A 15,561-nucleotide genomic window follows, 5' to 3' on the forward strand; every position below is an offset into this window, starting at 1 on the left:
ACGGTTATTTACTCCAATTCCTCATCATTTCACTTCTTATGTTACAAGACAAATGAATCATGTAACTGTAAAGAAATCACAACACTGAATCTTCACAAATGGCAACTTTATTGTTAAAATATATAAATAAAATGTATGCACTATTGCTGGCTCAAGGAAGGGCCGCGCGTCTTCTGAATGTGAACAGCTCCAGGTGCTTGAAAGATCTGAAACCACAGAAGAAAAATGTATTACGGTACTAATAGAGCCCCGAGCCAGGAGCCCCCGGGTTCGGAGGTCCGGAACCCGGGGCTCCTCGACGGTCCGGTCCGTGAGCAGCCCCCGCAGCTCCGTATGCGGCGCCGGGGCTTCGGAGCTAAGCTAAATACTTAGCCCATGCAAAGATCATACAAATATAAATAACATTAAAAAAAAAGGAACTTACCGCTGACTCGTGTGCAGTTGCCGGGTCCGTGCTGTGGGAACTGATCCTTTTATGAGGGTAAATGTCGATGCAAAATCTCATTTCTACTCTCCCTCGCCGTGGAAACAGCCAGCGCTTCTGAACAATGGCGGACGCTCGAGCCGGCGGAGAGAGCTGGTTGTGGGCGTGGTTTCAGCAGCGGAGGCCGAACCTCTGCGCCTCGGGTGACGTCACCCTAGGCGTAGATTCTAATCGGCTCAAAAAAAAAATCACGTGACACTGGGGGATTCTGTAAGGCGGGGGTCACAGACCTTGCAGAAATTCATGGGATTTCATCTCCCCTGTGCTGGCAGGGTGAGGGGAGACTTTAACAGTTTGGCATCACAGTTTAAATTATTACAGCTTTAGAGGTGCTCTATCATGGCGGAACACCTTTAATTTTACTAATTAATATAAACCACATAATATTTCTCCTCCAGTGTAAGAAAACATAACTATAGGATTTATTTGGTCTTTAAAGATAATTTTCTTTAAAATTGCTGAATATTTATTTGCCCTGTGCCCTCTGAGTGACCAAGTTTCAAAAAAATATTTAAGGAAGATGTTTTCCTTAAAGTGCTCTCTGGTGCTCAATATGTGTAAATGTGAAGTATTTCCACCTTTCTTTTATGGAGTTATACACCATAAATAATGCATATATGATGAAGAATATATCCGCAAAATTTTAATGCTGGCCTAAAGGCCAGATCTTATTGTGATAACTACTGACGGTGTTCTTGGCCACTATTTTTCGCCTGCAGAAAAGAAAATTAACTATTCTCTGCTGTCTTCTGTTGCTGTTGGTGCTCTGTGTCGATCAGCATTATTTAAATGGCAGTAAAAGCTCCAAATTATGGCTTCCAGTTTCTGTTGGCTGGCAGTAGATTACCACCTTATGAATTATTACTCTTCCCCAAGTTGATTCAGTAACAAAAAGCTTTGACTGTCATTGAAAAATTGCCCCCTCTGTGAGACGACTCATTCTCAGGCGACTTTGAAGAGGAAAACAAGATGTCATAATGTACTGCCAATTTTCACTCGTCTAGAGAAGTAAGAGATGGCCGGCAAGGTCATCTGTACACCGTTTAGCTGCCCACAGACACTTGACAAGATGCTGGGCCTGCAGCATCGCTGTCATCCTGCTGCGCTAACTGTGTCATTTCTCAAAGACAATTTCCCTAATGTATTCTAACTGACAGATGACCCATCTTCGTGAAATCATTTATCCTCCTCGTGCAACATTGGCGTACAGCAAGCATGAAGGCATGCTCCATATGAAGTGACATTGCCTTCAGGGTACGGACATCCCACACACCCCAGTCCAAGTGTCACAGATGTGTCATTTTTTTCAAAGTATGCTCCTGATTGCCATCCCCATAGGGATTTATTTTATTCATAAGATGAAACGAAGACCCAAATTGGACATGACAATGAGTTGTCCCCTAATATCAAATATATTTTCAGGTTGTTAACGAATTATTTGAAATAAATAAACAATATGCATAGAAGTTTGTGATTTATGTGGGTTCTTCTAGCACAGTTGCTGTTCATGCTTGCAGAAGTGTTTACAAATATCTGCTAATGAAGTGCTGTCTGTGTGTACGTTTAGTAGTACAATATTACCTCTGAATGTGCACCTGCTAAAGCTGCTGCAGATATAGTGGGCTGAATTTCAGGGTGAAATGACAATCTGCAATATTTGTCTTAAAAAAAAAATCCAAAGTGGTACCATTCTTATTTGAGCATCCAAAGAAATGTAACCAATAGAAGTGTTTTCACAAAAACACTCTTCAGGCAGTTTGTCATATCTGTTTCTCACAATCTTTCGCATCCCATTTGTGTGATGTGTGGCTGCTATTGCTGTCAGATCCATTTCACTATGTGGTGAATCAAAATGTTTCAATCCATTTTCAGGACGGACTTTTCATGTTCCACCTCATTTGTAATTGTGATAATGAGAGGAGGAGACAGAAACAGAGACTGGAGATAACTTAACCACATATATCTCTTTTTAGAAAGTCATACTAGCTGTAAGGGACACTATACATTAAAGAAATGACAACTTCTAAGGTTGTAGTTTGAGGCTCCGATTAGGGCTGCACGATTCTGGACAAAATGAGAATCACGATTTTTTTGCTTAGAATTGAGATCACGATTCTCTCACGATTTTTTTCCAATATAAAATTTATTGCACTTATTACTTTAACTTTGCAACAGCTGAACAAAAATATAATAACAATAAACATCTCTTGTCTTCTTTACACAAACCTTTGAATAATTTAAACAATAATAACAATTTTGAACAATATTTGTTCCTCCCTGAGTTGAACACCCTTTCAGAAAGGGGACTTGTAACAGATCCTGTAGTTCTGAGGCAACAAATTATTCCTCTGGCTGCTTTTTGCTGTAACAGCTGACATTGAACATAAAAACAATAAACATCTCTCTTGTCTTTTAAATAATTTTAACAATAACAATTTTAACAATATTTATGTGCAATATGTGTCAGGTGATGAGAAAGGTAGATGTTTCTCCAAATGTAATCCACAATCATTAACAAAATATAACAAACATGACAACATGATAGTTGACCATGACAGGGATACAACAACCTAGAACATAGGCCTAGTACTTTTTTTATGCAGCTATCTTAAAAAAAAAAAAAAAAAAAAAAAAAAAATATTTTTTTTTTAAATCGTTGTCATTTGGAAATGAGATCGCGTTCAAGCATGAATCGAGATCGCGATTTTTTTTTAACGATTAATCGTGCAGCCCTAGCTCCGATACAATTTATATCTTAAACACATGATATATATATTTAGGTATATGTGTGTGTAATAATATGATTATATATAAAATACTTTTTATAAGAGAATTTCTGATGAGATTTTTTTTCTTCAGGGTGAGGCAATTCTCAGAGGCCATAATAAAACATGAGACACCAATGTGTCATTTATCAAAGAAATATTGGTCAGAACTTGCTTTTTCAACAGCATCCTAACTTTTAAAATCTGTCAAAACAGCGCTTTGCTCCTATAGAAACATCAATTTGTAGATGAGTGATGTTCAAGAATCTTTGAAGCACCGGCTACTTTACTGTATCTAAACTGACTGGCACTTGTTTTTTAAATACTCCAATTCCTTGCCTGCCCTTTTATAAGAGTTTTAACGTTACACCCCTGAGGTTTGTAAACGTTGAATAATTTGAAGTTGAAGATACAGATCATCGTTGGAAATAAAGATTGAGAGGCTGGATCGTTCTGCAATTCTGTGCTATTTGAATTTGTACTGATATCGGCCACCAACATGTATCCCATATTTTCCATAATTTCTTTTTTTTTCTCCTCATATAACCGTTTTTATCAGAATGTTTTGGTTTGAAACGGTGTATGCTGATTAGGGCTGGGCGATATGGACCAAAAGTCATATCTCGTTATTTTCTAGCTAAATGGCGATACTCTATATATATATCGATATTTTTTCTGTGCCTTAATTGGGGTTTCCCCCAAAGCATTATATCTCTGTTAGCATCTCTGTTAGCTTCATTTTTTCTGAGGCAAACCCTTAAAAAAACAGTCAGTTTTAATACAAAGCCTCGTGCCAAATGTCACACAGGTTCCTTTATTAACAGAGGTCTGCACAATATCAAAATGTATAAAACAAATGAAATAAAAATAAACTGCCTGCATATATAGAATAAAAATGCTTCTTGAATAAAATAAAACAAATATCCCTTTCCTGCATAACAATTCAATTTAAAATACACTGTGCAATTAATACAATGTAGACAGTAACGGGCAGACTTTTCCACTGAGGTTGACAGTATTTGTGCAAATCTCAAATAAAACATTCAACTCAATTTGTCACAAAATTAGCTATATCAAAATCATAAAAAAAAAAATAAAAAAAAAAAAATATATATATATATATATTTTTAAAATCGATATAAACGATATTGTCTCGTACCATATCGTGTTTGAAAATATATCGATATATATTAAAATCTCGATATATTGCCCAGCCCTAATGCTGATACAGTTTTTAACATTTCTTTAAGTTATTTTTGTTTATTTTATTTATTTTTTCGTCCATTGTAAATGTTAAATAGTAATTTCTACAAATGTGGTATTGGGTGGTGACCTTTTACATAGATTGGGGATTTTTTTTCTTCCCAGTGAAAAACCACAAAATTGTAAGTATTTTCTAAACCAAATACTGCAATAGTTGTTGATGGGGAGCCATTGAGTGCTCACTGATTTGCTTTCAGCCAGATGAGGTGCTGGCGACTGGAAATTCAGGCATAAAATTGTGTAGTGTGAAAGCAGATTTACTCAACCATCTGGGTTATTGATTGGTTTATTGTACATTTTGTTTGTTCCAGGTGACTGCATAACATACATATTTAATATATAACTGCATATTTTATGTCTAAATCAGAATCTCATTAACCCCTCTGCTCACAGTCATCTCTCCTGCAAGTGTTACATGTACTTTACAGCAGGGAAATATTTTACTCAGCAAGCAACACACAAAACAAATGTAAAAATTGGAGTTGTAACAAAAGTACACTGTCTTGTTTTCTGTTCTTTTAACATTTTACCAAATGGGCCAGTCCCGTAACTGAGCTGTCTTATGTTGAGCTTGATTAAGTTGTCAACTTGGTGTATAAAACTATTCTGGTGAATCAATGTCAGCAGGTTTTACAAAGAGGAAGTGCTCTGTCACTGTCAAATTAAAATCTCACTGTTGCCACAGCAACATTAAACAGAACTGCAACCGGTTGGACCTGCCCCGAAATTATTTGGATCACCAGGAAACGACTGCAGCCTAGCTGACTCCTTTTTCACCTCCTTATTTTCTGTGAATATGTAAAGCTGTTGAAGTGTGTTGCAGAGGAAGCTTGTGTGTTCACCTGCAGGATTATTGTGGTCACCCCTTAATCATCCATATGCTCAGTTTCCTCCTTTGTTGTGGCTCTCATCATGCGTTACCCGTCAATAATCAGATACATGCGAATGAGTACTGAGGCAGCCTGTATTCTCTGACTAGAAGACTGACGATGTAGATCAAGAGGAGAAAACAGTGGAGACCCTCTCCTGTTGATGCTGGTTGAAAGCATTTATCCAACAAACACTGTTGCATAGAAACAGTTGCCAGGGTCTGATCATTTTCTACATTATTAAGACCTATTAACAGCCACACCGTTTTTAATCATCCAAGTATTTATAACTTTGACCGAAAGGATCCAGTACTTGTCCAATATAGATTTTTTTTTTTTTTTTAACAGTATAATACAGGAACAATAGAGGAGCAGCACAGATTTTACAAGTACCAGCAATAATAGAATAGATTTTTTGAATTTTTTTTAAAAATGCATAGTTTCACAAATTGTGTTTGAACCCCCTGAATTGGACTTCAGCAGTGGTCACTGATCCTGCAGGGGGTCTTGCACTACTGTTTTGGAAGTGGTTTTATCATGTTCATTTCTGTTTGACGCTTTCTGAAGGTCGAGAAATGTACACAGATATTAAAAAACTTGTTAGGGGGATTTTAGTGAGTAGGCGGCTGTTTGGCTGGCAGCGGGCACTTATGGAAACTTCTTATGATATCTAATGTCTGCCTTTTTTGTTGCTGCATATGAGTGACTGCAACACCAGTTAAAGATGTCACTTTAATTATTACAAAGACCATGCTTCCCGGACAGAATGCATTAGAGATGTTATGGCTGCATGCTTGATCTCCGTTTTGGCGACTGCATCAGTAATTCACCTCATTTTATTAATCCAGTCTGTCTCTGACACTTGAATTAAGCTGGCTCTAAAGTAATAAAGGACAAAATGATCTCCACAACATTTTGTCAGCTTATGATAAAAATTGCTCTGTGGGTAGATAAGGCCTCATTGTACCTGTCTGCAGTCCAACGTACCTGCTTGACGTGGTTGTACTTGGCCCAGAGAACTACAGTTTCACTTTGTATTATTTTTATATATTTGACGGTGAACAAAACCTTTGCTCTCCTCTCAGATGTACATGGACGTCTTGTGTGGTTTCAGTGCGGAGGGAAGCATTATTTATAGATGTGCATAAAATCGTCTTTCCAGTGGTTTCAGGATTTAGACGTAACATGTTGCTTATTCAATTGGACACCAACCATCACGTCTACTGATGTGTGTGGACACAGGGCTTTATAATTACACCCTTCAACTTGAAAATGCTTAGGCTCTATTTTTTGTGCATGAGTTGTTTTTGTTTCAAGTAATAAATCAAGTTGTTACATAAAACTAGAACGTTGGTATGAACAAGAAATAAGCAAAGAAGTGCATAAGTAAGCATGTACAAGAAAACAGAATGTGAAAGTCATCCCCACTGAGCGATCCCCAGGTGAAAGTCAGTCTTGTACCAGTTCCTCAAAGTCACTCTTCCTTTGTCATTTCGAACCACAGACTTTCATATACCTTTCATTTTTAAGCATGGATTAAAATACATGTTAAATATTGACCTATCCACCACAGGGAAATGGATACAATTCACCTGCACATAATCATTTAAACCACCTTTGGCAGTTTTCCATGCCTTTTGCTGCAATATGTCTTTTAATATGAGCTTGCTGTAGTTATGTAAAAGAAGACTCTTATAGATGTGAGCAGATTACAGTCTGCAGAGTGTGTATATGCCGTATCAGCCATTTACATGCTCCATCTTTCAGTGGTATCATGGGTTTGCTGGCTCTGTGTTCCACTACGTTAATGTTTAGCTATTTTAGCTGTAAAACATCCAGGTAGTACAACTTACCGGTAGCCTGGCCACCGTCCTCTTCCTCTTCAATACAAAGAATCAGTCATTGTTGGATACACCCGTGTTTATTACCCCAATTAGAGTGTCTCCTTTCAAATCCAGTCGGGAAATCTCGTTGCTATTCAGGGCAACGGGGATCCACCACCTGCTCAATCTCCTCCACCTAGAGCTGCATCAGCTAGCTCTTCCAATGTTGGTGAAGCCAGCGAGGCCAGCCAAACTCAGAGCTGTCATGTTATGCAGTAAAAACTTGTTGATTTAAGGTGGTGTTTGCAGTTTGGCAGCCATCATGGTTGTTCTGAGTCGTGGCTGTTGGACACTCCTGTGAGTCGGCACATAAAGCCTGGCCGGCCCCACAAAACTTTCTTCGGGACCTTTTTTACCAGGGAAAAAATGGCTGTGAATGGGAGGGGTACTAGACCCATTTCTTAAGGGAGAGTTTTTGCTAGGTGACCAGGTATTGCTGGCCAAGTTGATTCACAAAGGGCCATTTTTGGACATTCTGTACTCAAAGTGAAAAGCTTCCATAACATAAATGTGCTTGTGCCTCATTATGCTTTTACAGACTATTAAAAGAGGTCTCAGTAGTCTGCACTGATGCATTTACTAACTCCCAGTCCCCCCTCATGGGAAAAAATTGATTAAACAATGCCTGATCAGAGCCAGTCGAGCTGAAAATTGATCATCAGTTAATCAGTATGTCTCATGAAATCAAACCAAAGTTTTGTGTTTGACGTCGACCTACATGTAGACCCCTAAACAGGAATTTACATATGGCTGATACTTTTTTTCTTCTTGTTTTTACAACCAGGGCAGCCCAATGGTTTATTTGCTTCTTGTTTGTTTTTTGTTTAGTTTCTTTTGCCTGTATGCACAACAGTTTTGTTTCTTTAAGATGTAACAGTTTAAAAATCACAATTAATGCACAAATTGCTTGACTTAAAATATGCATATATGCACGTCACAATTAAATGTATTGAATAAAACAAGAGGAAGTTTTCTGTGTTAAACAACTCAGGGCTGCCTGCAGATGTGCCTGCCTGTTAATCGCATAGATATTTAGTCAATGGCCAATGGTGATTGGGGGGGGAAGTAATTCTGTACTAATATATGAACTTAGACAGCTGGTGTAACGTTTATGGAGAAGTGATGTAAGGTGCTGATGCAGGTAACATGCATGCTAGAATGCGTCTTTTGATGGCTGACTCGTGGCCGGGTAATTTGTTGTGAGATTGTTTGCATACAGGACACTTGACTTGTTAGTTCTAAGCTATGCAGCTGCTGACAAAGCCTTAGCGGAATTCTGTGTGTATATTTGAGAAGCTGTAATTCACTTCAGTTCACTTGTTTTGACAAAATGAAGCACACCGATCTGGTTTTTGTATGTTTAAAGCAAACTCGCTGACATACACAGTGTGTTTGTTCAGTCTTTGTCTTTAGTTCTGAGCTTAATACCTTTTAAGTCCTTCCCTGCAGCGTTCTGGGAATTTTGGTGGAATGAGTTTATTTTGGTTGTGTATGCAGATTGATGTAACGAATTTCAGGAATACTTTTAAGGGTGTTATTTTAAATTTGTTCTTTCCAAGTATTTGTTTATGAATAAAAACATATGGAAAGCATTTGTTGCAGTACTCTGTAAAAAACATCTAAAATGTACATCTTATAATTAAATAACATAAATCAGACTTACAAAAGTTGTGGTGATCGGAATAGAATTTTAAAGATAAACTTCAATAATAAATAAAAAAATGTATTAACTGAATGTTTTCATCAAAATGTCTGTTTTTCGCTTTGCAGTCACAGAGTGGGGCGATGACGTGCGGCCCATCTCCGAAGAGGAAGCCATGGTCATCGTTAATCATCAATCTACAGGAGATGTTTGCACTCTCATGATGTGCCTGCAAGACAAGGGCACGGTAAGAAATGTAGATATTGTAAAGGTGTCGAACCTGCACACCTGGCATTAGCATGAGTAAAAAGCTGCAGAATTCTGATCCTGCAGTACATTTTATGCGGCCCGTGTGAGGTTCTGTCAAAGCTGATTGCTTCTACCGCAAAGAAGTGTTTTTTGTGGAATTGCATGGTTAAAAGTTATCTTGGACCAAGTAAGCTTTATCACGACTTTCCAAGAAATTCTCCTTTTTATAAATTAAAAAGGAATAATGCACACAACATTAGATTACTTCATGAAAAAGAGAAAATGATGGTAAATGTAAATTGCAAAACCTGTGGTTTTTGTGTAGCCACAAACTAAAGACACATTCTAAAGAATCTATAATATAAAATAACTATAAATCAACATAAAAAACCTTAGTATTTAATTGCAATAATACATTTACAGAAAAGTAGATTATAGAATTTGAGATGCACAATAGTCAATTATAGTATCGAGAAGGTAGACAGATCTACCTCTTACATGCCAAAGATTGCTCTAATTCGTCCAGTGAGATCAGCTTCTGAACATTCAGATGATTTTTGCAGAAAATACCAAGCTGAAGAAATGGCATATTTACATCGAAAAGGAATAATTCTTTAGAACGAAGACGGTGACTTCCTGTTCTTTTTTTTTTTTAATTTATTTATTTGAAGGATGTTGCTCGGTAGATGAGTTGAGAGCAAACCAAGAATAGATTTGTAGAAGGAAATGTTCCAGTGTATGGATCTACATAAGAACAGAGCAGAGCGTACAGTGTGCACACGTGATGAACCTTGATGGCAGAGTCTGTTCACTGCATGTAAGCATTGTGAAGGTCCATGCTTGTACTTAGCATACTTTAATCCAGCTCTGACACAAAAGTGAGGGTAACACAGTTTTTCTTTTGGCCTCAAAAGAAAGACAGTGATTTGAAATGGGGGAGAAAAAAAACATCTAAATATTTCTTTAACCATACACATACAGTGAGGTGTATATAGGAGGGGGGGTCTCACATTTGGATATCTAAGCATTTGGGCTGAGATACACACAGACCAATACCTGAAATAGTTGTAGTTGAAAGATTGTACAAGGATTACAAAGTGTAGCCTTAATTTTATGAGCTTTGTTTACTGGACAGCCCTGTCAGATTATTGTAACTGACACAGAGTCTGATTAGATGTAGATAAAGAGCAGTACATCCTTTTTTATCAACAAAAAACAACAACACACAGTTAACTGTGATATATTTTGATTAGTATTGTTTGAGTATTGTATGTAAGATGAGTATGAGTGGTCTTGAGGATCCTCTTTGATTTGCATTCCTGTATCCTGTATCTAAACCAAATCTTCAGCACAGGGAGAGAGGGACATGTTTAAAGACTGATTGGCAAAACCTAATTTTAAAGTGAGCAACCAGCACATGTTGTATTTTCATTGTTTAACGTATTTTGTGCGTGCACTTTAAATGTAATGGAAATGTGGCTACAGCTCTGAGATGACACTCTTTCAGCAGTTTCAGAGATACGTTGCTGTGGTTTGCTCCCACTAAATTTAAGTTTGTTTGCCTGTTTTAACAGCAAATGTGCATACTGTGAAACATTGGTCACTTTTCTATCTCTTACGAAATATATCCATGTCCGTGCACATGCAGTCATTTGTTTCAGTAGGGTTCTTGTTTAATTAATTAAACACAGCTTCATTATATAAGTCAGGGGCAGCTATATTCTCATGAGTTTGTTTGTGGGCTTTTCTTTAAACTTTAGCTTTAGCTTAGGCTGGCATGAGACTGAAACTGCTGAGATACACTGCACAAACATGACATGATTCGCCCCAACAACTGCATCCCTGGCCCAGTTTATCCTCTTAGCACTGAAAGGACAGTAAGCTGCATTGGTGCGGGTCATGAGGGTGGTAATGCTCAAAGGGGCTGTATCACTTTATGCCGCTGCTTAGAGGGGGAAATGTGTGACTGAGCAAAATTACAAGTTAAAGATGTCACTGATGTTCACTGTTCATGACTGACGCTCCTTTCTCTTGGGCTTTTTCAGGTGGTACGAAAAATGATGTGGTTGATGGACCATGTGTTCAAATACACCAACTTTGGCCTAGTATCCCTGATTCATGGGGACTTCTTTATTAGACAGGTAAGACGTCCAAAGTAAATTGTTACATTGTTTGTTTTATTTGTTTCTATTTTAATGCTCTGTTTAATCCTTAATTTGGCCAGCCATTCTTGTAATTTGCACATCAGCCCTAGGGGCAGCACAAACACTTGTCACTGGAGGATAAAGTGTTTTTTCCCATCACATGTCAACACCTTTTTTTTTCTTTTTCCTACGTTTGAGGCTTAAAATCACAGAGCTGTGGGTCATAACAAACCTCATTCAACCCCAGCTGCTCGAGGCCAGTTTGTCCTGTGCCCTCCAAACGTGTAGTAGCAGCTCTTCTGCTTCGTTTAGCTGAACAGCAGATATGTTGGTCGTGTTGCTAAAGCCATGGAGTCCTGAGAAGGATAATTGTTATGGACAGTAGCAAGGAAGAGCTGCTGGGCCCCTCTGGCTCAGACCAGGACCTTTTTGTTGTGGTGGCAGCCAAAGCGGCGGCGTGACAGGCCTACACGCAGAGCCAGCTGGGCACTCGCAGGTCAGGGAATTCCTGGATTATCATGCAAGTTTGAGAGGGTATTTTGAGGTTGAGAAAACTGATTCAAGTACAACTTAGGTTTTCACACCCATGAGACCGATTATAGTAGCCAACCAGCCCTTACAAATGTTTTCCCAACATGTATTTTGTTGCATTAGGTAATATACAGTATATGTGTTTAATTCAATTTTATTTATAAAGCGTCTATTACAACAGAAATTGTCTCTAGGTGCTTTCCAGAGACCCAGAACATGACCCCCGAGCAATTATTAGAGTTTACCTCACTGGCTTTATTTACTCTGTGTTAACAGGACCCACTGGTGTCAGCACCATATGGACAAATACTTGCTTCTTAATTCATGTCTCTTTTAGATCTAAGAAGCCCTCTTAGCTATTGTAGGTGCAGTATCAATATGTTGCATTGGTTTTGCCGGATAAAAAAAACAAAACAAAAACACATAGGAATTAAATAACTTCTTCTATTGGATTGGCTTTATTGATTTAAAATTGTTTCATCAGAAGATAACTGTTAAAGGCTTTCTGCTCATCTCTCACATTTTGAGCTGCGGAAACGGCATAGCAAGAGGGAATTCATTTTTTTTTTTAGGTCATGGCAATGCTTTGCCACGGAATTTCACATCAGGCAGTGTGCGCAGGGTGAAGCACCCTGAGCCTGCTAACAACCAGACGGGCTGTTGTGGAAAGTGTGAGCAGGCTGAGTCAATTCTGCCATCCCCTTTGGCATTTTTGTGTGTGCATTCTTGACATCCCTCCTCAGAATACTTCACAGCACAGCAAGCCGTTGACCCAGTCACCCCAAAGCATCTGCTGTCCACTCAGGACCCCACACACACGTTTCCAGGCTGCAACACTGTATGTCCATAACTAGCGTTATCAGTGTTGAACATTAATTGTGAATACACCACATGGCATCACAGTTATCAGCTCTTCATTGTTCCAGCTCCGCCACCTTATTAAACAAGTTGTGAGACCAAATGTAAGCAAACATTTCAGTAAAATTTAGTTTTATTTATATAGCGCCTCTTCATAACAAAAGGCCATCAATTAATGTTCAACTTTTTCATTTTTTTTTTTGCTGCTCCTGTTTTTTTATTGTTTTTGTTGGTGGTGGGTTTTTTTGTGTTTCCTTTCTTGCTGTCAGGTGGATAGCTTCTCTTCATTTTGATGGATCCACTCTCATCATGTCTGTTTATGTAAGATGCAGGCGGGGCCCCCTCCTTTAGGGAATTCTCCACTTACCGACCACTGTCATTGCAAATTCTCCTTTTGAATTGCAAATTGTTACGATTCAAAGTTGGTCGCCCCCTCGGGGGACCCTTCTGGCTTGGGGCCCCAAGCATTTACCTGGTATACCAATTGGCAAGTGGTGCCTCTGATTACGCTAGCAGTGTTTTTTTTTTTTTTGTTTTTTTTTTTTTAAACATTCATACCACTTTGGGAACTACTGCCTTGGGAGATGCTTTCCAACAGTTGCAACATTGAGATATGCAGTTTTACATGACTGATAATGTTTCTAATCTCTGCCTAGCACATAAAAATGAATGAACTGTAATATTAAAACATATTTTGATATTTTCTTGATTTATTTATTTTCTTCCATATTATGTCATCCTTTATTTAGATTTGGTCAGCATTAAGATGTCACATTTGTAGTGTTGCTTAAATGAGTTATGGTCAATATTTGATGTCGACTACATTTAATGCACCCGATTTATACTGACTGGGACAAAACACGTCAGTATTTCATGAATCTGGAAACAAACGAGGAAAAATATGAAAAATAAAAAAACGTTACTGGGGAGAGATGCACAGCAATTACTGCACAAATATGCAGATGTAAAGAAAAATGAAGAAATTATTGAATAATGTGAAAATGTAAGAAGTGTGTCTTCAGCATGTAGCTGATGACAATGCAGCGTTCTGTCTACCTGGTCTTCTTTTGAGGGTGAAATGTGGTTACAAGAAAATCTTGAGTGATTGTAATCAAAGACTGGATGACAAGTTTTTTTTTTCTTTTTGTTTTTCCTCTCACTTCCCTGATGACACATGCCAATAACAGGATTCATTGGGCAAAAATTATGAAAGAGCGGTTGAGGGAGCATGAAACATTATTTCACACATGGATTAGCTGCCTGAACATTAACATAGTTGAAAATCTTTGGGATATGCTGGAGTAGCATTCCTCTCTCATCATCACTACAAAACCTGAAGAAAATAAATGATTCACCTTAAGATGAATATGATACAAATGTTTGGGCGTTGCATAATCTAATTGAAACACCTCCAGAGTAGATGGTGTAAAAGTGACTCCATTTTCCTTCATCTTTCAGGGTAAAGCTCACAGAGACAAGCAGCTGGTCTACTTGAAAGATCACTTAGAAAAATACTACCACAGCCGTGACAGAAAGTGGATAGTGCTATTTCCTGAGGGCGGCTTCCTTCGGAAAAGGCGGGAAACCAGCCAGTTGTTTGCCAAGAAACACTCTCTCCCTCACCTGACCCATGTTACGTTGCCTCGTCTCGGGGCCACCCATGTCATCCTGAAATGCCTGTCAGCCCAACAGGAGAACGGCACCATTGGCAGTGATACAGGGACCCCAAACCAGACAGGTAACCAAAACTTACAAATACGTAAGCGTAAAGTTGAAAATGATTTTACCTTGTATGCTGATGTGTGGAGGTGTTACTCAAGGGTGCTGAACAAACAGTTTTTTGTTACTTAGGTTTCTAGGCCTCAAAAAGTGGAATGCTATTTCTGGAAAAGACTGGCAAAAAGCTTTCATTTTTTCTTTTTTTTCCCCTCAACAGTCTCTGTGCAGGTCCCTCTACATGCAGCACTCTGCAGCTCTTGATCAGAAGTTAGTTTCATGGGCAGGGATGAAGCGTGCTCCAAACATGCAGCATTGAATCATGCCCTTTGTGTCCCACTGTCCTCTGCGAGTCCTGCTTTTAAATGAGAGGCGACTTGCGATAAAGCTGGCCAGGAGAGGAAAGGGGTGACATGCACAGAGGTGCCAGAAATTGCATCAGTGTTCATGAAAACCCCAGTGGTGATTTGCAAGAGAGTAATAGTGCATACCTAGAGACCAGCCCTAAATTCAGCCAGTGAACAAGACGATGATGTTAAAACTAACATGCTTGGAGAGTAAATTTATTTGAAATGGGGTTCTCTTACACTCCTGGATTTATAGCCATATTATGTTTGAATACATTTTGATCCTGATGTGACTGCACTCTTGTTTGCTGTAACAGAGACCAAATCCCCCTTCGTTGTAAGAATGGATCTTAGTAATGAAAAGTGTCTTTTTCCCTTTTTATTCTGTTGCAAATGTGTTTAGTGGCATAGCATTTTTGGGGGGAGTATTTCTTATCCTGCCTTTACTGCCATCAATCCAGTATATAATGTTTTGTTGTACTTAAAGATATAAAATAAAACATTCTCTGAAATAAAATGAAACATTTCACATGACCAGGAATCATGTAGAATAATAGTATTGAGTCAAATTTCTCAGATAACTGAAACAAAAATGGCCTGCTTTATGCAACTCAGATCTCTGGGTCTTGTTTCAACCAGAATTCTGATACCTCGTTAAATCTGGATTGTGTACTAGTTATAAAATAAATGTTTAAATTTGTCCAGATTTATCCAGATAACTTGGCAATCCTGCACTTTGAGCGGTCCTCAGAAGAAATAGCAGCATTAAAACAACCTGAAACACGCACATTCAATGCCTGCCCTGTCCGT

At 38.4% G+C, this 15,561-nt stretch overlaps 1 protein-coding gene across 1 annotated transcript in view; it reads left to right on the forward strand.

Annotated features, from left to right (window-relative positions):
* The window catches only part of lpgat1 (lysophosphatidylglycerol acyltransferase 1), a 55,919-nt gene that overhangs the window by 16,078 nt on the left and 24,280 nt on the right, over nt 1-15,561 (forward strand). Inside the window, exons 3-5 of the mRNA XM_061746766.1 lie at nt 9,035-9,153; nt 11,201-11,296; nt 14,147-14,426. Coding sequence (XP_061602750.1) covers nt 9,035-9,153; nt 11,201-11,296; nt 14,147-14,426 — 495 coding nt within the window. The remainder of the gene's footprint in view (nt 1-9,034; nt 9,154-11,200; nt 11,297-14,146; nt 14,427-15,561) is intronic.

The sequence above is a fragment of the Cololabis saira genome, chromosome 18, assembly GCF_033807715.1.
Source record: "Cololabis saira isolate AMF1-May2022 chromosome 18, fColSai1.1, whole genome shotgun sequence".
Classification (NCBI taxonomy): domain Eukaryota; kingdom Metazoa; phylum Chordata; class Actinopteri; order Beloniformes; family Belonidae; genus Cololabis; species Cololabis saira.